This window comes from Xyrauchen texanus, chromosome 11 (assembly GCF_025860055.1).
Source record: "Xyrauchen texanus isolate HMW12.3.18 chromosome 11, RBS_HiC_50CHRs, whole genome shotgun sequence".
In the NCBI taxonomy this organism is placed as follows: domain Eukaryota; kingdom Metazoa; phylum Chordata; class Actinopteri; order Cypriniformes; family Catostomidae; genus Xyrauchen; species Xyrauchen texanus.
Genome location: NC_068286.1, coordinates 44,228,963 through 44,251,926, shown reverse-complemented (window position 1 = coordinate 44,251,926; position 22,964 = coordinate 44,228,963). Strand labels below are relative to the sequence as shown.

Sequence of the window (22,964 nt, the reverse complement as noted above, 5' to 3'; positions counted from 1 at the left end):
TTTGGAGCGGGGGATGAATTTGCTTTGACGGTGGCTCAAGTGAAATTTCATGCCGTAGATGCGGATCCATTGTCATTTTTTCTTGCATTCTTGAAAACCTTTACATCAAATGACACGTGCAGCTGCCAGTGAAAAACTGCATTTTATTACTTCTATCAGTCTCACGTGAAGCCCTAACCACTGATATATGCGCACATGGATATATCGACATTCGCAATGTACAAACCGTGCAAATCGCTGTTTTCTGCTTGGTATCACTTTTCTAAAACCAAACCAATTCCTCTCAATTTTGCTTTAACGCGATAGAGACGATTATCCAAAATTTGTACCAGTTGGCAAATTTCTACCAGTTTATCATGTCTACTGGTATGTTGCCTACCCTTACCCTGCATCCTTACGAATGGCAATGTACACCCAAGATGACTAATATCTGAGAGATGGTTAAACAGCAGTCACGCTATATAAACATTACTGTAAAATATAATTTTAACAGTTTAAACTATCATTATATAACATCATTATATGTAGGTGTTATATTAATTATGTGCATTAAGGGAAAATTTTGTCAAATTGCTTCAAGAAATGTGCATCGTATCAATTTAAATGCTGACTGTCCAAAAACAAGACATTGAATGTGGTCGATCCACCACTGTCTAACATTATCTACTATCTTAGCTGATGGAGCATTTTCCCGATGTGCTCGTAGTTTGGTCTGCATTAGCATATCAGTGCTGTGTTGCTGTATTAGCAAAAATAGCCATGCTAATTGAGTATAAGATGTCAATTGGGGGAGCTGCGGTGCTTTAGAGGAAAGATACTGTAGACTCAGATTTGGTTTAATTGTACATAAACCTTAAACCTTGGCCAAAAATATTTGACATAACATATTTTTGCTTAAATATTCTTCTTATATTTGTTGTTCTCAACATAAACTAATTGTAATTACTATATGCTTCCCCTAAAATACCGCTTTTGCTCCCATTTTGAGTTATTTTTGCTGGGACAGGTTGGTTTTGTCAGTTTTTTTTTTATCTGTCTTTCTTTGGACATTTTCAGGATAGTCATACCACAAGGACTGCAACATTTGAAACACACACATTTACTTGTTTTCAAGGTGCACCACCTTCACGAGGTCCTATTAATGGTTTGCATTGGTTGACACAAAAGAAGGCTATTAACTCCGTTAATGAGGCAAATGCATTGTTTAGGACTTCTGTACTTGTTTACAGAAACTGGGAGCTCTATTGGTTTCAATAGGTCACTAAAGGGCTAGTTACATTATACAGTCATTAGGTGATCTTATCTGTGTCTGTTATCTTAATACATTGTAAACTTAACGGCACTGTTGCTACAGAATAACCAATCTATTCGGATTATGCAAATTTAGCCAACGCCTCATTGTTTAGGCAAGAGAAACATAAACAAACCCAAGGGAGTTTACTGTGGGTGTGTGCTGACAGGCTTAGCTCAAGAGGCAAAAACACACATAGAAGGGAGCTGATGCCCTTTACCACACACACACACACACAAACACACACAAACACACACACACACACACGCACGCATGCACACACAGTGTTTCAACAGAGGAAATCCTCAAACACTACACTATTATGATTACACTTACGAAATGTATATGACTGCAGTGACATTTTTGCTAAATTATACAGTGTTAAGTAGTTCCTTACACGTATTGCAGCATTTCCGAGGTGAAATGTGTGGTGCTAAAAGCAATTAACATTTTCTCCCAAATAGATGAGGTCTATTTAGTTTTAAATCAACAAAACCTTCCTTCCTCCCCTAAGCCTTAAACCTAACTGATAGTTTCATTTAAAGCAAATGTGAAGTGAAAAACGTAATTACTGAAATAACCATGTCATTTTGTTGTGCTTCTATGATTTTTGGTTCATGTGTTGACTCACATGCTCTTAAGAACTCATACATCAAAATCAAGGTTTGTTAATACAATTTAGTCATTTAAAGGCCCATAGACTTCTCAAAAACAAACAAACGTGCAACAATCAATAGGTAACATGTAGGGCTGTACAATTAATCGAAATAAAATCGAAATCGCGATATGACCTTGTGCGATTATTAAATTGCAAAGGGCTGCGATTTAATTAATTAAATAAAGTCTGCTCCCTTCAAAGTGTATTTGCGCTGCTCTGTCCTGTCTATATTAAATTAGAGCATTATTAGTGTTTTCAGAGCGGTTCTGTGCTCCACAACTCCCTCTCATGCTTAGAGTAACAGAAGTGCTCCGAGTTCGGTTCCGTTTGCTTACGTGCGCCAAACGCTTTATTTACACTAAACATGCGCATCCTGCATGAAACGTTTTTATTATTATCTGTGGAAGCAGCATTTCAGTTTCCGCAAGGCACATGTATCATAATAATAACGCAGAATACAAGATGGGGTATAATTCAAACATGTTTATTAAATGATTGCTGAGCAAACAGCATTAACAGAAACACCTGTAGAGTCCAGAAACATCTCTTCAGTCTCCTGTCATTTGTTTACATCACGAGAGAGCGTGTCGCACTTATTACACTCCCCGCGGAAACAAGTGAAAGCGGAACTAATATTATCAACATCCAACAAAATGAAAAGGAAGGAACATACATATAATAAATCTATCAAATATTGAGTTATTATAATATAATGCATTGCTAAATTAAATATAATAAAATAATGAATAAAAATAATTAAATTAAATGGTGACAAACTAACCAAAACTTTAAATTTAATTACACCAATGGGTTATCAGTTCAACATCAGTTTGACATTAATCTTACATACAGTAAAGAATAGTTTGTATAACCCTACTAGTTTTAAGGCCTAGAATAAAGAGTAACATTTATATTTTAAAATTATATTTTTTGTATACTTAATTATTCAATCAACCAACATTATTTTTGACAGCAAAAACTTGGTTTTACCAACAAGGAAATTGAGTTACCAGTGACATTGAGCAGAAAGCTTACATATAACCAGTTTTGACAGAGCTGCTTATAAAAGTTAAATGATCAGCATCGATTGATGAGATGAAAAGAAAATTGGAGATCGGTATTGGATGTTAAAATCCTGATTGGAGCATACCTTATATTGAAGTATATAGACAAAAATTGACATTTGTTTGTGGTTGAACTGAAAAAGGTCTCAGTTTGGTTCTTTTCAAGAGTGAAAACCCCAGTAGCCTTTTTGCAGTTGAACATGTGGAAAACATTACCATCATAATCGCAGTTCAAATCGCAATTGCAATATTTTTCAAAATAATCGCAATACTGTATGACTTTTTGTACAAATCGTGCAGCCCTAGTAACATGTTGCAATATTGAATTAATTGTGGATGTGTGTTGTGTGCATGGCTCTCATTTTCAGGTTGAGTTTCCACCTAAGCAGCATAACACCTATTCTCTTGTGTGTGAAGAATAAAGGACAGTGCTATTATAGTTAACTGTAAAATAAAAACTGAAATGATTGGAAAAACTGAAAGTAAATCAAAATACCTTTTCATAACTACAAAATTTACTAAAATAAAAATGACCTTGATTAATAATTTTAGTTTTTGATACACAGTAGGGTGAATATGGGTAAAGTGGGACACTTGAAAATTTGACTTTTCTTGGCACTTTTAATCATGATCCACATGCCACACAACTTGACATTGTACCTTTTATAGAAAGCTTTAGATGTTTCCTACCTCAGTCAAAAGCAAAAATGAAAGAATACTCAATTCTGGAAAGAAGAACTTTTGAAGATCCTCTTTTGACCAAATGCCAGATATTTTCAGGCAGTATTGGTAAAGTGGGACAGATGAAACAGAGAAAAGAAAGAATGAGGACTTTATACATGCTCATTGTGTATTGCACTCATCACATGGGACGCAAATCAACAGCTTTTATTTCATCTGTTCTTCATTATATAATCACTTGTGTTTTTTCAAACACTTATCTTTGTGTCTAAAGGCATTTCTTGACATATGTCACTTCAAGACCAAATTTGGCAGGTGTTAATTTCAAACCCTGATCCCCGGGAGTAGGCTGTATGGAAAATTCAGGACAAAGTAAACCAAAACAGTGTCATTGACTTTGAGCTTTGCAATCGCATTTGATTTTTGACAAAGAGCCACGTGTGACTCGCGAGCCATAGGTTCTCAACCACTGCCCCAGACTTTTGCATCACAAGGGCAACACTCTATCAGCTGTAGACTTACCACACAATTTGATTGCAATCGAACAAGCTTGTAAATGTTGTTTTTTAATGCAAACTGTAAAATGTATCGCCTTTCAAGTTACACACTACCACAAAACTATTTAGATGTCGTAAGATAGTATTGTGTAAGGTGCAGGGTGAAACGAATGTGTTTACTTTGTTGCCATAATTAATGCTGCTGTCAGATTGACAGTATTTCTTTATAGTTTAACATCTGTTCTTACCTTCAGTTCTTGAACACACAGATTAAAACTAAGGACCGATGGTGAGTTTTTACATATAAGGAAAGATTATGCTGAACTCTGCCTCTGCTGTGCACATTCAGTAGGTTTGTGTGTATACAGTACAGTGAAAATGTCACCTATGCATATGTGTGAGATTCTTGGCCTTCTGTTTACGTGTTTACACACATACCAAAGCTGTATGTGTGTGTCTGTGTATGGTGGAAAACATGTATGGTTGGCCATCTTGTTTCTGTTGTTCTTGGGGAAATAGAATGTGAATATTTGGCCGTGTGCTTATCTCATTCCATTAGAGTGCACTAAACACATTTCCATCTCTTTGTACACTGATTTCCCTCCATGTGAGTATGTGCGCGTGTATGTGTGTGACGAGTATGGAAGCCTACTTCATTCAGGCACTTATCTCTTCCTGGTAGCCTGCATCCTGCCACTTAGTTTGAGAAGAGTCTCTCTCTCTCTCTCTCTCTCTCTCTCTCTCTCTCTCTCTCTCTCTGCTCTCTCTCTCTCTCTCTCTCTCTCTCTACACACACACACACACACACACACACACACACACACACACACACACACACACACACACACACACACACACACTCATTCATGCTCCTTACAAAAGAGGGATTTTGTTAGAAAACTGTGCATGCAGCAAAATACAGTGAGTGAGACAGTGAGTGAAAATAACTGATTTCACTTGTTTGCTTGCCCTTTATTCTGCTCTGTATATGTTTAGTTAGAGTGTCTGTTGACAAATGTATTACATTTTTGATTGAATTTTTCTAACTTGTCTTACTTTTCTAACTCAGACATTACAGTCAACCTACTAAATGCACATCATATCTAAATACACACTCACATTAAAATTCAAGAATTTTCAAGCATTTACTGTTCACTTCACTGTTCAGGTAGCTTGTTCTTATCATAGATGAGTATGTGGCTATGTTTGTGTACAGTATGTTAGAGATGTGGTCAGTGGAGTCCTGTTAATAAAAGAGGATTTTCCAGGAGCACTCTGGCCTGACTGCCAGATTCCAAAAATTCCCAAATATTCCAGCGTCAGCGCTTTGCTCCACCGTGGACTGTTTGTTTTGGAGCAGGAAAACATGAGTCAGCGATCCGTGCACTTCCTCCTAGAATGCGTTTCACTAATTAAACAATTACAGATTTACACAGCCCTGACGTGTGAAAAGGTGCTTTGATACACCGACAATGGCACTGACTGAAGTCTTTCTCTATCTCTCTCTCTCTCTCTCTCTCTCTCTCTCACACACACACACACTGAAACATTGCTGTGAGATCGATGACAGTGAGATGTTGCTGTCGTTAAAGTCCATCTTTTCTTTGATGCTCATTGGTCAGTCTAAAGGCCTATAGCGTAGCATCTATGAGGTGGTCTATGCGGTTGTTTACATTAAAGCTCTGCGTTGATGTGTCTTTGTCATTCTGCAAGTACACAGCCAAAATGTTAGTGTACTGAGAGAAAATGCCTTGATTTCTGAAACAACTATACGTTTAAAGTAATTTAATTTGTGAATTCATAAGTATTAAGTAGATTACTGTAAATTAGAAATTAGTTAATCAAAGTAAGCAGATGTTAAAATTTTGCACATATAATTAATTATACATGTTGCCTGCAATGAGAAAATACTGTAAATCAGGCATATACTGTATGCTTGCTCAAGTTGTTTCAATAATGATAAATAAATTGTTTGGCATACTTTGATGCTCCGCTCTGGAAAAAAAAGAAAATAGAAATAATCAATATCTATGCTTTACTGACTCAACATTAAGTTGAGTCAGGTCAACATTAAGAAGCTGGTCTACACTATGCCTATAGGAAATATGACCAACTCTTAACAAGTGCATTTTAATTTTGCTTACAAATTAGAAGTGTCCATTTTCATAACTTATGAAATATGATTATTTACTGTATATTGCCAAACATATGGTCAAAACATCATACAGATTGAAAAGATCTCAATTAGAGCTCGATTGAGGTCGATATATGGGTTTTACCGAAATATCGACACAGATATTTGCTTTCTTGGAACTATTTGTTATCTACAAAAATCTAATAAATAAATAAAATAAAATTTAAAATACACAATGTATGTAAAATACAATGTAATGTGATGCATAAATCATAAAATAACCTTGTAGAAAATGTGAAGCTATCTAATCAAGCTACAGTATAGGCTATGCAGTAACTACTGTAGCTACATGGTGTAAGTTTGATGCAGAAGTATAACCCGGCTGTGGGAGCAGTGAGAATTAAAATAGCTTCTATTGTGGTTAACCTCAGGATCATTGGCGTAACTTGGATCTTGCGGCCTCAGTGCAAAGAAACTGTCGTGCCCCCTCCTTGAGGGGCCTTGGTCATTTATCATCATCTCTCGGGCCCGCTGTAATTTTTATGGTTTCTTTTGCTCAACCGTTGCAGGCCCCCTCTCATCCCGGGCCCTAGGGCAGCTGCCCACCCTGCCCTCCCTCTAGGTACGCCCTGTTCATGATCATATCATGTCAATGAAAAGCTTCACTTTTTTCTTTTTTCAGTTGTTCAGATGTCATGTAGGGACACATAAATCTAATAGTTTTTTACATAAATGTTAAAAACAAGCCATAAAGACATCAGTTTTTGACATCATCAGAATGCACGCTGGAGACATCAAGCAGTTGTCGGAATTGTGTTTGGATGCATGTGTGTTTTTGTGTCTGCCTGTCCCTGGTTCTTCCTGTGATCATGCTCACAGGAATGCTTGTTGGGCTGTTACCCAAAATGCTTTACGTCACGTCTCTCTGACATGTGATGCAGTCACACATCAGATCTCTTTAGTAATGCATGTCATTGACAAAACAAAACAAAACTCTCATCCCTGAGCTCCCATGATACTCATTCATCAGACTCAGTATGTCCCTGTGGGTTTTACAAGGGAGGGATTTTTGGTGTTAATTTGAGAACACAGTAATGAAGCATTAACATATGGTCATAAATGCAAAGCCCGTAATGTGTGTGTGATTGTGTTTATGTGTGTTTGATCAGATGTGTCGATCAGTGCCTCCCTCCAGAATTCTCCACAACATTTGCTTTATCTGTGTACATAAAAAAAAGCCTGTCAATCAAACTGAAATGATAGACTTTGTGTAAAACACAAGACAAGATAAAACGAGTGATCAGTGTTCAGATCTCATTCAAGAAAACAGTCTTAAGCTCTGTTCCCAAATGTATTCAGCTCCCTCTTAACATAGGCAGCATTTCCATACACCACATAAATATCACACCATATGTGTCACGATTCCCTTGTTGTCTGCCCTGTGTTTCACTAGTCTTTGTCTCTAACTCCTACTCCCTTTGTAAAAACTACACTTCCCATGATTCCCGGCCCTCATCACTGCCAGCCCTGTGTCATTGTGCTCACCTGATCGTCGTTTGTCATCATCATGTCTCCTGTGTATTTAAACCCTGCTGTTTCTCCATTCCCCTGTCGATTGTTGATGTTTGTGGACGCCTGTCTCCGTGCTCTTCCTATGTTTATCCTGCCGGTTCAACCGTTCATGTTTCCCGTGTTTATGTTTTATTTCCCCATTGCGGGTATTTCCTTTGTTTTTGTTTTGTCCATTCAGTTTTCACCGTCTCCTAATAAAGTACACTGCATTTAGATCCAACCCCTTGTCTGCCTCTTCCTGCATCGTAACAGTATGGAAAAATCACAATTGATTTTATTAGAGCATTTTTCTAACATACTCTAATAAGCATAAAAATCCCAAAGCAAAAATATTTGGTAAAATAGTACATTTTAAATTAGATTGATCTATTTTTATTGATGCGTTTTAGTATTTAAAAATAAAATTATTATAACAAAAAACTTCTCTACTTCTGTCTGCCATCTTGAATCTTCTTAACTCGGTGCAAAAAATACAAGTGATTCTGCCTAAGAATTTTACCAAAAGAAGATATTGTAGAGCTGGGCAACATGTCTTCAATATTTTCTCAATATAGTTTATCCTATTGATGATATTCATTATATCTCAATTATTATGTATTTGCTCTGAAATGGCTCAAAAGAGATTTTTTTTTTTTTACAATTTTAAACCATTATTTCATCCAAACAGCCATTGTAGTCAAATAGATTCAATATTTTAAAGCGATTAAATAAAAATACATTTTAAATAATGAAGGAATGCTTCCCCACAGTTTTATTACTAAATAAACACAAGGAAGAATGAGATTTAATCATTTTCATTGAAATGCATTTTTTATTTACAGTATATTTACATTCCATATACAATGAAAAATAGTAGGTTAATATAAAGTATTATTTGCCTTCATATAATTTTACTGAAATATTATTGTGAATACTGGCGACCTGTCCGGGGTGTCCCCCGCCTTTCGCCCAATGTTAGCTGGGATAGGCTCCAGCCCCCCGCGACCCTGTACACAGGATAAGCGGTTGACGATGGATGGATGGATGGATTATTGTGAATGAACAAAGTGTGCAAAAACTACTAATTCACTCACTTATATTTTGGTGCCAGGTTAAATATTGCAAAATTATTACTGTGGGACTAAGTCAAATGTATTATTATTATTAATTTCTGAATTATCATTATTATTTAGATAATTTGATTTGTGTTATTCACAAGTAATGTTTCTGTCCTATTTACTTCACCTTTACTGGTGGCTTTTATTTTGACACTGAAATACTGTGTGTATTTGACAATTTACAATGTTCAGCACCTGGTGAAACACTGTCATCTCTTCCTTTTCTGTTATACTCTGCTGTAGATTTGTGTAATATCTTGAAGTGGTTACTAATGTTTGGAACTGCACAAATGTTTGAACCTGTAGCATTCCCCCCACAGAAAAGGCAGCCCCAAAATCTTGCTGGTCTCAGACGCAGGAACCTATTATATCAGGGAGCGGAGGGCGTATAATGTTTCATCACGAGGAAATGTTTCCCTAACAACAACAGAAGCTACCATCTGCAGCAAGGAGTACTTTTTCACTCTATAACAACAATAAAAACCCTGCACAAAAATGTCAGACATCAAAAGCGTTGAGGAAATGCGGACGAAATGAGCTCTCTTCTAGCAATATGTTTTGAGATGAGATAAAATATGAGAGATTATGAAGAGAAAAAAGAGTCTACGAGGATATTTGGCAAGAAATTATTCACATTGACTTTAATCAGATGATTTAAACGGTCCTGCTGATGTCATTACATTTGCCAATTTTGTTAGTTTTCCTTTCATGTTTCACATCTTATTTTGTGCATTTTCTTTGTTCAGTAAGGGGACTACCCACTTATTTAGGGAGCTCTCGGCTATCTATTAAGGTAAACCGGTGGTATTCTCAATCACGACATAAACACAATATTAAATGCTATGGCAAAGCCCCAAATATAACCATCCACTACACCAATGCTAAAAATAATTCCACTGTTACAGTTTTACATGTTTGTTTTGGGCAGGAGAGGTAGTCACGTAAAACTACCACATAGCCATTCAACCCGTTATGTCACTGTTCATTTCTCAAGCAGATCTCAGGTCAGTGGAAAAGCACGGCCTGTTTGCGAGAGGCTCTAGATTGCCCCGGCCGTGAACCAGCGGAGGACAGGCTCGGCACGCGAACCATTGCCATTTCAGTGGAAAAGGGCTATATAAAACTTAATGTAAAAAGCGCATTACAATCAACAAAAATAATCTAATCTGGTTTTGTTAAACAAGCACCATTTAAGCAAAAGAACAGTTGCCTTATTACATGTAGCATTTACATTTAAAATGAGCTGTCCGACTTGCGGTTCTCTGCCATTGTTTTTTTTAATCCAGTGTTTGAACAAGATGTCTCCTCAGCTCGCATAGGATTATGGGATAGTAAAGTGTCCAGTCGATTCACACTTCAGAATCTCGCTGGACATAGTAGGTCATCCAGGGATTTCTCGCTTACTCTTTTATGAACACTGAGGATTTAGACATACTACTCCATTGGCATACTGTTAGCATTCTATAAAGTTGGGAAATTTGTATATTCAGACTAATGCAGCTCATGTCCCAGAGTGAACGTGAATACTTTCTGGTTTCCATGTCTCACGCTACAGACTATCAGTAGTAGGGATGCCATGTTTCAGACATTTTTGTAATCGATTGTTTGGGAAATTAACAATCAATTTATCGATTAATCATTAATGTTAATACCACAAAACGCACATGGAGGACTCCAAATAATATGTGCATGTAGCGTACTGTTTGAATATCATTTAAATGATTACACTTAAGAAATGCAAGTACTGGCGTCTTAAAATATTCTTAGTTCAGTGTATTTTAATAAAATTAGGCTATGTTTAGTACAAATATATAAAAGGTTAAATTACTGTTAATGAATTCCTGATAATAATAACTTGTAAACAAGATACATATATAAATCGTATACATATTTGAGTTAGTTAAAACTTCAAGTTGTATATTGAGGAATATTTCACACCTTTTGACATATTGTTTTATGTGAAATTAAATCATAACACACTCTGTAAACACAGTTGCCTACATAACACACCGTGTGCTGGTGCGGTCATCTGATTCTGCTTTCATGATGATCACTGATGTAATTGTAGGTTGGGATTAAACAAGGAGACCAGCAGATCAACTGTGCTTGTTTTCACGTTGCACTTTAACACACTGTCACGTGTATGCAGAAAACATAATGTTGGTTTATAGAGAAATGCTGAAACACTGATTACATTAGCCCACTTCATCTTCATCTTCAGCTATGCTGTTCTTCTTCTCTGACGCTGACAAGACATGACTTGATTCAGGCTGCAGATGACTGTATAGACAGCCTTATCAAAGATTGTTGGCATGGTTACTGAATGCATTGGTCCTGAAATTAATTAATCGATGATCGATAAGTTTCGTCCCTAATCAGTTGTGCCACACAGATAAAAGTAATCATGTTTGGATTGAAGCGAAATGTCTGTGATTGTCAGTAATTCGTGAGTTGTTGGATGGTCCTTTTCAGTAATTCGGCTGAATGGGTTTGATATCAGGGTACATAAACATTCAGAAACAGCATGCCGATTTTCATGTGATCATGTTGCTTTGTGTTATATGGGCACGACAGTGATGCCTTAAAAAGCTCTCTATGTTTTAAACAAGTCAAGTAATTTTTTGTTGTTTGAACGCTTTTCAACACACACATTGTTTTAAAGCAGCTTTAAAGGAAATCATGCATTAAACAAAATGAAACAGTAATATCTATAAAGTGATCATTGTGTAGTTTGATTAAATGTGATTGTAAATTGTGTATACAAATTAAATCAATTAATAATAATTGTATTTAGAACCCCTGTGAGCAAGACAAATGCGACTGTGACAAGGAACACAAAATATGTTCCTATATGTTCCATCCATATGATTTTGGTTAATTGAGAAAAATAACCTTGGGAGAAACCAGGCTCACTGTGGGGGCCAGTTCCCCTCTGTCTAACCAGCATAAATATAATGCCAAAATTAGTTATTTATGTGCAGTGCAAGACATGGATTTAAATTTGTAAATTAAGTAAGTGTTGAGGTCCAGTGTTAAAAAAAAAAAGAAATACATAAAACAGAGCTTTAATCTGAGAAACTACTGTAGGTGCTGAAGTGGTTAACTGATTCTATCAAACTTTAGGTAAAATTTGCAATGTAAAATTTTTTTTCTTTTAGTCTTCATTAACGTGACCAGACAAGTCTGCTAAAATTAGATGGACAGTTGATTACAGCTTGACTCTCCTCAACATTAAGCTTAAATCATAAAAGAAAACCTTGAAAACGACTTTGTAGTTTCCATGATAACCTTAGAGGAAAGTCTAATTTCAACTGCAGTGTTACCTCCAGGATAATCTCTCAACACAACCATATCTGCAGATATTTAAACACCCAGATTAAAACACACCTCCCACTGCACTACTGTAACCTTGGAATTGAGATTATCATTTCATATCCATACACTGCAGGAAACTCAGGACTCCAGACTTAAAAATGTACTATGGATCCATTGGCTCCTAAACTTAAAACATTTCAGAGCCAAATCCTCTTTATGGATAACACATGCTCATTTAGTTCAAACTTTATGATGCTTTAATAATCAATATTTGCTTACAACAAAGGGAGTACGTTGAATTTACTAATACATTAATTATCAATACACTAAATAACCAGAGGCAGATTGCATGCCAAGTTGCCAACATACGAAATTGTAATGGAATGTAATCAGACAACAACAATGCTCTTCATTGGATAACCTTAATAGTTTTAATATGCCAGAACTCAAAATTATGCTTAGAAAAAAAAACATATGGCTAACTTTATTGTACAGACCAAATTTCAGTCAAGTCCGGTAACATCACATCAGTAGGCTATTAATGGATCATCTCTAATAAAACTTTAATTGAGACAGTTGTCAGACGACTCGTTGATGTATTTTTCTAATAATTTTAGGCACAATTATACTGTGATACCGCAGTATTTTTTGCGAAGGTTATCGTATCGTGAACATTTCATACCATTACACCCTATAAATGACCCGATTAATGTAAAGGGTTAGGTGTAGGGGCCTTTGTGGGCAAAGTGGTTCGGGCCGCTAGGGCCACCCACTTTTGCATGTCCCTGTTCCCGAACATTTGCCAGTGGTGATTTGATTTTAAATAATTGTCACAATTGATAATTTTTGGTTGCATTTATGACCATTTTAGTCGCAGTCTAGAGCCCTAAAACTCTTTGTTTAATTTAGAGTTGTCATTGCTTAATTGAGCATGTACATGCAACTATTTAACTATCAATTTCATTTGATTTAAACATATTCACTGTGAAAGAGCCACCTTGTCATTGTGACAGTCTCATTTTAGTTGCAACAAGCTCAATTCCCCCTTGCAGTTCATAATCGATTCTCGAGAACAGCTACTGCTATATGTTTATTGATCAATGTGGCTGAAGTTATTGACTGGTGCTATGTTAAGATGTGCAGTCAGTGGCCCATAGATGTTAGGCAACGATGTGATTGCCATGGCAATTCAGGGCCTCACTGCCAGGCTTCCTAAATCATTGGAAAAATTGAACAAAAAGCCTTTTCCTCTGCAGTCAAGTTGGAGGCACTTTTTTTTGTTGTTCACCTGTGAGTCTTATCTCACTCTCGATGCTGTCATGAATACTGCAAAGAGACCTCATTTCAACTTTTAAGTGTACAAGTAGTCAGCAATTAGACTGGAATACAGTATGCATGTGGGCTGGATTCGTGTACTTTTGATCTGATAGATAAAGGCAATAACGTCACAGCCGCATGTAAACCTGTCATTGGCGTTGAAGTTCTTCACTGTGAGTGAAGGATACATAAAGTTGCAAGGTTTGTAATAATTGTAAGGCTAAAGTAAATCGTGGGGGAACCACCACAATAACGTTCGGAACAACAAACATAATTTGACACTTAAAACACCATCACCCAGCTGAAAATGCCCATTTTAAAAAATAATCGAAAAAAGTGAAAGCGGCTAAAGCTAGCCAGAGCTCAGAGCCAGCCAGAAGACAGCATCCTCTCCTATCTTTCCTTTTTTTAGCAGCAAAAAGACCAAAGCAATTATGAGGAAAATTATGGAATTCATGGCCCTGGATGACCAGCCGTTCTCCATAGTTGAGGACAGAGGGTTCAGAAATCTGATACATTTCCTCAATACAGAGTAGGTGGTACTTTTCCGACGTCGCATTGCCCGAGTTGTTTAATCTCGTGCCATGTCACACACGCAGCCTGTTACAAGCATACCTGCCAACATTTGGGTACACAAATCCGGGAGGGGAAGTGGGGTGCTGAGGCAGGCTAAATACATACAAATTGTGCCGTTGTGATTTAATGTGCTGAGTAACGTAATTTTTCCCACCGGGTCCGATATTAAAATCAGTGCGACGCACATTGGCGTGGGTATTGTTGATATGACTTCGGGATATGACATTAAATTCTTCCGTCCAGCTGTTGTTAAATTTACATATATATATATATATATATATTGTTTTTTTTCTTCGCCGGAGCACCACCTGTTTTCTTCAATCTACCAGTGATGCTTGATTCAACTTCCCACATCTACTGCCTGCACAGATATCAACAGCGCAACTGGGTTTTGGTTGCCAGGTTGAGGTCACAAATTATTAGAAATTTGTATAATGTGTTGAGTGTGTGAGTAGGATGCGTTTCATACAAGATCAGGCAACTAGACAACCTTGGAATAATATATTGATGTGATTATTCATATAACATGGTTTGGGCCATACAAATTACGGGAGTTTCCCGGGAGAAATAACAAAACGCGAGAGGGGAAGGAGATTGGTGTGAAATACGGGAGACTCCTGGAAAAACCGGGAGTGTTGATAGGTATGGTTACAAGCCGATCCCGCAGCAGCAATCAGTTTTACAACTGATATTTCGACATCTAACGTAAGCTTAATGTCAATGTTGAGCATATTGGACATTTCAGTTTTGTTCATAGGTTTGTAATCTTTGGAATTGTTTTGTTAGACGAGTAAAAAAAGAGAAAAATGTCCATTTATAAAAATAGTGGAAAATTACATCTGTTTTGTTATATAAAGCAACTAATTTGCAGTTAATTGTTATTTCTACCTCTTTCCAGTCACAGATCACTTTATTTTGAGAGTTGTTGATCCTGTAACTTAGTGCAGTTTGGGGGAAATTGTAATGTTTAATAATTTATTTATTATGAAAATATAATTTAGCATTGAAGAAAGGTAGATTTTGTTTGTATATGCGGTCAATAATAGTTCTTAGAAAGAAAATCGGAATTGGAAAAAATCGGTATTGGCAGGTCACACTTGCAAAAAAATCGGAATCGGCCAAGAAAATTGCAGTCGGTGCATCTCTAATAGCTACTCATAGTGATTCTATAGCATTAAGCTCATAGCCAGTTTTACTTAAAACACAGGCAATTAATATAGGCAATATTGTTTATACAGGAAAATTATGTTTAAGTGTCTTCCAGTACTGTAAAATTACTGTACAATCTCTTACAGCCCAGTACTGGAAAGGGTTATTGTGCTTTTTTAACTGATGGGCCAGGATGACTGTATTGTTCAAGACAGGGTGAAAGCACTTTAAAATATTATTATTAGTCGTAATCAATATCAATCAATATGAGTTCATATTAAATAGTGTCTATTATAAGGCTTAGTTAGAAGTGCCACTTGAGTCTTCTGAAAATTTTTCAAAAGCTTTAGAGCAGAACTCAAAAGAATAAGAAGGCTTTTTCCAGACTTGTCAAATTCACAATAATTAGAAGAGCTTTTTTATAATTGTCATTTTGTGCCATTCTGTAGCAGATAATTCCATAGATGAATAGAGTGAGGTTTGTGCTAATATTCATTTTCTATGAAGGGTGTGATCCCCAGGAGACTCTCTATATGAATGTGATACCGAGCACAATCATGGATTCAGACTGAACATTGTGTAAGGAATTGATGGGGGAGGGATGTATGCTTATTAAACACATGGACACACACTCGGCCTGAAGTTACAGTTCACCTTTACATGTGTGCAGTCATATGCGCTCTCACACATGCATGCTTGTACAAGGCCAAAGTTTATTTCAATATGGAACAATCAAGATAGCTTAAAGGATATTCCTTATTGTTTATTGTTTTATGTCAAGGCTGAGGAGTGAGTGATCTGCCAAAACTACTCACACACTTGGCAATGTTCCCAATAATATGTCCTTTTTCTTGGCCATCTTTATTATCTCCTTGGCGACAGGCTAATTAAGTATGCATGAGGTCATTATTTGAATGGGGTTGGGAAGATCTGAGCAGGAAGTATCTACTAATATGTTCCAACATTGACTTAGCCTAGGGGAACTTTGTCTGTGTGAGAGCGCAAGGCAAAATGACAAGCCTGAGATCTCTCATGTTAACCTGTCAATTGATTGCATATGCAGCAAATCTTAAATTAGCCTCAGTCAATGGTCCCAGACTACACTGAGCCATTGACTCATAGTAGATGTGTCTGCCAACACTAAGACCAGCAATATATAATGCTGCCAAAGAGTGTGTGCTTGTGTATTCTAATCATATCCTTATCTGTTTCCCTTTCCAGCTGTATTTTGGGGAGATATTGCCTTGGATGAGGAAGATTTGAAAATGTTTCAGATTGATGGGACGATAGAGCTCTCAAAGCAGTCACATGGGAGACAGGGGCACACGTCTGGTAAGGCACATAGTTTGTCACACATCAGGCATCTTTAACTGAAAGATCGCTCACATGACTGAATGCAAGAGCACATTAGGGGTGTAACATTTTGAATTTCTCACGGTTCGGTTTGCATCATGGTTTTAGGGTCACAGTTTCGGTATGGTTCGGTATTTTCTTTGTTCAGAAAAAAATATTACTGCCAAATCCAAAGAATAATCTATTTGGTAAACACTTCAATGTGTTTGCCCTTAAATAACAATCATGGTTTTACAACAGTAACCACAGTTTAACCATGTTATTTGTAGTAAAGATCATAGTAACCACAATATAAACATGGTTTCTGTCATGGTTACAATATATAGTAAAACCACGGTTAATTGGATCAAAACAATTATTTCTGCTCAGAAAACCATGGTGACAGCAGTCATTGTTACTACAATATTACTATAGTAAAACTGTGGTTAATTTTCGTCAGGGTTATTAACTAAAAGAACATTTTCTCTAGTTACTAAATCAACATTTTAACTTAATACCTGCACTAATACGCTACATGCATCAACATAAATTGCACTTCAAATTAATCTCAACATATTTTCAATTTGGAAGCTGTACATCACTATAAAAGGAATAACGCTATTAAAATGCATACAAGAAGGGATGTTGTGATTATGCTTCTTGAGTATTTTAATAATACGTGGAAATCCCACATGAACACCCTAAGCGCTTAAGGCGTTGTTTCATGTCTCTCTAAATTAGCACGGAGTGTCTGCTTAAAAATTTAAGGCAGTATGTGTGGTTTTGGCTCACCTGCGGTGCTTTCCCTGGGTGATCTCGGTGTAAAAGATTAATCATTTATCAATGTTTTACTATAATGGCATCTTAATCAAAACACATTATTGATGCTCGTGATAGAATACAGCCGCGTGAGGAAAGAGGCAGTGGTGGCTCAGCGGTTAAGGCTCTGGGTTACTGATCAGAAGGTCGTGGGTTCAAGCCCCAACACCACCAAGACACCACTGTTGGGCCCTTGAGCAAGGCCCTTGAACCTATCTGCTCCAGGGGCGCCGTATCATGGCTGACCCTGCACTCTGACCCCAGCTTAGCTGGGATATGTGAAAAATAAATAATTTCACCATGTATATGCAGAAATGTATGTATAATGTGTGACAATTGGTCAATTAAATTAAATTAAATTAAAGAGGAAGAACTTGCTTACACATTATTGACACGTATTACCAGTATACAGTGTCTGAGCAGGTCCTCGGCACGAAGTCGAGTTCGTTCCACAGGGCTGCGCTTTGTCACCAATCCTGTTTGTGAAATTCATGGACAGGATATCGAGGCGTAGTCGGGTATTGCACACGCTCTTATCGCACAGTTGTCACGAAAAGAGAGCTGAGCCGTTCTACCGGTCAATTTTCGTTCCCATCCTCACCTATGGTCATGAAGGCTGGGTCATGACCGAAAGAACTAGGTTGGGAGTACAAGTGGCCGAAATGGGTTACCTCAGAAGGGTGGCAGGCTTCTCCCTTAGAGATAGGGTGAGGAGCTCAGTCATCCGTGAGGAGCTTGGAGTAGAGCCGCTGCTCCTTTGCATGGAAAGGAGCCAGTTGAGGTGGTTTGGGCATCTGGTAAGGATGCCCCCTAGGCGCCTCCCTAGGGAGATGTTTCAGGCTCGTCCAGGTGGGAGGAGGCCTCAGGGAAGACACAGGACTAGGTGGAGAGATTACATCTCCACACTGGCATGGTCCCCCAGTCAGAGCTGGTTAATGTGGCTCGGAATAGGGAAGTTTAGGGCTCCTTGCTGGAGCTGCTGCCCCCGTGACCCGACTTCGGATAAGCGGTTGAAGATGGATGGATGGATGGATGGATGGATGGCAGTCATGTCGAGCAACCTCTGCAATCAGTGCCTGTTTTGTAAACATCTTTTGACCATCGCTGTTGTAAATGACTGCAAAAATATAATGTTCCCAGATACGAGAAGCGCAGAGGTCTTCTCTGTCAGCATCTCGTTTTCTTCACTTGCCATCTACAGAGCCATTCAGGTGCATTAGCGGTGGTTGTAACTGCCTGTCTGTTTGACGCTTTGTTTTCTTGACCAAAACTTGTGCTCCAGATGTGTCATTAAACTTGGCGGTGCCTATGCTTCCCGAACTGTGGGTGGCGAACCGTGCGGTTTGTTTTTTTACAGAGAACCGTTACACTCCTAAAGCACATGCAGAAAAGGTTAGAGCTGCAGTCAGCAGCTGCTGAGGGCTGTGGGTTGTTTCTGTTGCAGAATAACAACAATGACTCACAGATGACTACAGTCAGGCTCAAGGTTTGAGTTACTGTTTAACTCAGACCTTGAAGCTGCCAGTGTCCTTTTTTCATCCTGATTTCATGTTTGAAGGCTCTGATCTAACAGTGGCCTCTATGCAATGCTCAGTTCGACTGCAGGGTGACACACAGAAACACAGAAAGACCCACAGCAGCCTTTGTGGATTAGGGCTGCAACTAACGATTATTTTGATAATCGATTAATATAACGATTATTAGGACGATTATTCGACAATTGTGGCAACGATTAATCATTAGCTCTTAACCGATTATTCAGCTTGTGCCCCAGCTTAAAAGGTTGCATTAAATATGCTTATTAACAATAAAGAGGAAAAATGATCTTTTAAATACCTCTAAATGACATTCACTGAATTAAAGGGGAAAATAATTTTAATTAATTTTAATTCAGTAAAGAAATTCAATGTAAAAAAAAAACTTTTGTCTTGTTTTCCATTTAAAATTGTCTAAAAAGCCTTAAAACAAGATCAATTTACTTGAGAAGCAACATACAAGATATTTAGACATGCTTTAAGAGGATGTTTCTTAAATATAAGTGTATTTTGTATATACATGTATTTTTTCACTTTGTTATACTTTTGCGAGTGCAGTAAAGACAAAATATACTTAAAATATATACAAGCAAGTCTAAATATCTTAGATGCTGCTTCTCAGGTGAATGCATCTTATTTTAAAGGATTTTTAGATATTTTAAAATATTTGTATTTTTTATATCATATGCAACATTTTCAGATAACCATTTTTTCTTCTGCAGTATAGCTGCTAAAGAAAATTTACAAGCCGAATAGCAATAATTGCCGAATAGAGTGGTGGTGGCGTAGTGGGCTAAAGCACATAACTGTTAATCAGAAGGTCGCTGGTTCGATCCCCACGACCACCACCATTGTGTCCTGGAGCAGGGCACTTAACTCCAGGTTGCTCCGGGAGGATTGTCCCTCTAATAAGTGCACTGTAAGTCGTTTTGGATAAAAGCATCTGCCAAATGCATAAATGAATAGTCGAATAATCGTTCAAATAATAATTAGATTAATCGATTATCAAAAATAATCGTTAGTTGCAGCCCTATTTGAATGCAGATCAATGGAGGATTAGGTTTTGTGAGCCGTCTAGTGCCCCCTGCTGTAAAGAACGCTTTGTGTCTTACAAAATAGGTTATTTCTGAAAACATTTGGGTCAATATCAAAATATGTTGCCAAACATGTCGCTTGACTTTTTTAGTAAAGAAATAGCTTTCAAATAGCGAATTCTTTTTTAATTTATTTTTATAATAATTTTATAACCTAACCTTTAATGATATGAAATGGCTTGACTCTGTTTTGCAAATGTTTTAGAAAGTATATTTGAAATTGTTAATTGCCTTCTGGTATGACATGTTAAGTTATTTTTGATTTATTTTGTACTTATTTTTAATAAAAGCATTAGTACAAGGCCAAACAAGTGTGCAAAAAAGCTAAACAAAATTATTATTAATAATTTCAATAATTTAAAAAGAATGTTTGTCCCTTGATTTTTTTTAATGTTTTAAAAAAAAATTAATTACAATTTTTTTTATTTATTTTTTTTAAGTTTTAAGTTCAGAGGCTGCTTAAATATGCACATAGTGATGTTTCCCAGCATGTTTAAAAGTTATTCACATTTATCTAATATTTTCACACAAAAATATTTGGTGTTTTACCCCATTGAACCCTCAAAATGTGGTGTTGTATCCCATTTAAGCCTCGTTAGTGTTAACTTGCTTAATTTGTGAAACAAAATTAAATAATAAAACAAAGAACAACAGCCAAGTTGTCCGTTATGAATAAAAATGTATGTAAACATGTTACAAAATGTTTATCCTCAGCGTTTATAGGCAAAAACTGAACTAAATTTCATTTTGTTTTGGAAATATTGGAAAGTAAAAAAAAATTGAGAATGACCCATTTGTAATTTCAGTCAGTTCCTCAGTCCTCACATAAATATGTTGTGTGACTTTAGAAAAACAATGAACACAGCACATGAGTAACATGGACTACTGTTTACGGACCCAGTTATTCACTTTTGTTGGAAAGAGAAGTGCGTTTTAAGGGAGCACACTACAATTGCGCATAAATTTCATCAGTTTCATTCATGAATGAACAAATAATTGTTACTGTGAGAATATGTAGTTAAAGATGCTCATTGTTGTACTTGTAATAAGTGGTGTTTTATACAAATAAATTAACTGAATGGTTAAAATATTTTTATTTAAATTTTACAAAAATAATTTGTTTTAATGACATCTTGAGCATAGTCCTTGAAAACAAATAAAAATGTGCTTGAAATGTCCTTCAAAGTCCTTATATTTAACTTTGAAGCATCTGTACGAATCCTGGTGGATAGTGCATTTAGATATTATCTACAGTATGACTTTATCAATCCGATATGTTGAGCTGTCATAAGAAGTCCATGATTGCGTTGTTGGCAGGATGATCTAGAAATATTGAAGTATTTTTGAAGTTGAATAATGTGTGGTGGATAGTGAGAGTCTATAGCTTCAGGTGATTAGACTTGATAAATGCTCCTGTCTCAACTCCACTGCACCGTCAGCAAACACCTTGTGTGTGTTTGCATATCAAGGCCTTTGTCTTTTGCTCATTATGTTTGTATATTTGTGTGTGTGTGTGTGTGTGTGCAAATGTTTCTTTGTGAGTTAGATAATTTTTTTTCTAACAAAATCCTCCTTCACTGATGTCTGAACTGCACAGAGCCAAAATAGATGTGTGCCTTTCCCAGTGACACATTCTTAAGTGAAGTTCAGGTCACAATCTACATAGCTGTCAGGGCAGAATCTGTGAGTCGGAAGTCAAAAACAGGAGACATACGGTCGGTCCAACTGGTGTGTGTAATGACTGCCTATTCACAGACAAACACTATGAGAGAGATAACTATATAACTATAGCCGCATCATCAGCAATATTATATCACCTCTGAGTGTTTGGCAGTGCGAAGACGAAAATGATAGCAAATAGAGATAAGGATTCAGCTTTGTGTTTCTGTTTTGACTGGAGTTGTTACAGGATGTGCCACCAGGGCAGAAGGGCAGACTGCATCAGGACCTCTAATAGCAGGAGAACTGATGTATGTTCAAACCTGTCAGGACAGGTCCTCCTCAGATATATGCAGATTTATCAGTATACAGTTGTGTAGACATCAGAACACCCTGTAAATCTGTTAGTGTATGTGTACCAATGTGCAAGGGTGTGTGTGCGCATAGAAATCCCTGAACTCAGCCTTTCCTGTGTCTTCGATTCCGAGTTTTGTTTGTTCCTCACTTTCCTGTTTGCGTCGACATTCCAGAGAGAGAGAGAGAGAGAGAGAGAGAGAGAGAGAGAGAGAGACAGTAAATGGGATAGGAAGAGATCAAAGCAACACAGATGTGTAAATAGAGATGTTCAGTGAGAAACCTGGGAGTGCAAGAAAACAGTAGTTGAGATGTTGAATGAAGGAGGCGAGGACAGTGAATGGAGGGATGAGGAGAGGTGAGGACAGAAGGATAAAATAGGTGTGAAAATGGAAGAAAACCAGTGAAAGGAATTTCACACATCTCTCTTGGCTCTGTCTGCCTCCAACTACAGACAATGTTCATGTAATATTAAAACAACACTAACACAGCTTCATATTTACGTAATACTCTACATTTCTTTCTCTCAGGTGGTCTTGGTGAGCACAATCCTAGTAAGAAGAGAGGCTCGTTATATCTGTTGCTGGACAGAATACGGCGTTTAGGCTTCGGTAAGTGTTTACACATGAGCAGACATTACACTTCGATAACACCTCACAGCACTTGACAAATCAGACATCACATGACAAGAACTACAGTAAAATATCTTCATGTGCAATAAACAAAAGCTAACAAGTCAAGTCTCAAATCTTAGCCTTTTGTCACGAGTTCAAGGCAAGTCTTAAATTCCTTTTGATTAAAGATTAATACGCAGGTTAGT

General features: G+C 37.1%; 1 protein-coding gene across 1 annotated transcript in view; it reads left to right on the top strand.

The window, feature by feature from the left end:
• LOC127651515 (dorsal-ventral patterning tolloid-like protein 1) overlaps positions 1-22,964 on the top strand; it is a 62,919-nt gene that overhangs the window by 6,980 nt on the left and 32,975 nt on the right. Inside the window, exons 3-4 of the mRNA XM_052137384.1 lie at positions 16,573-16,683; positions 22,675-22,755. Of these exons, the coding sequence (XP_051993344.1) occupies positions 16,573-16,683; positions 22,675-22,755 (192 nt within the window). The remainder of the gene's footprint in view (positions 1-16,572; positions 16,684-22,674; positions 22,756-22,964) is intronic.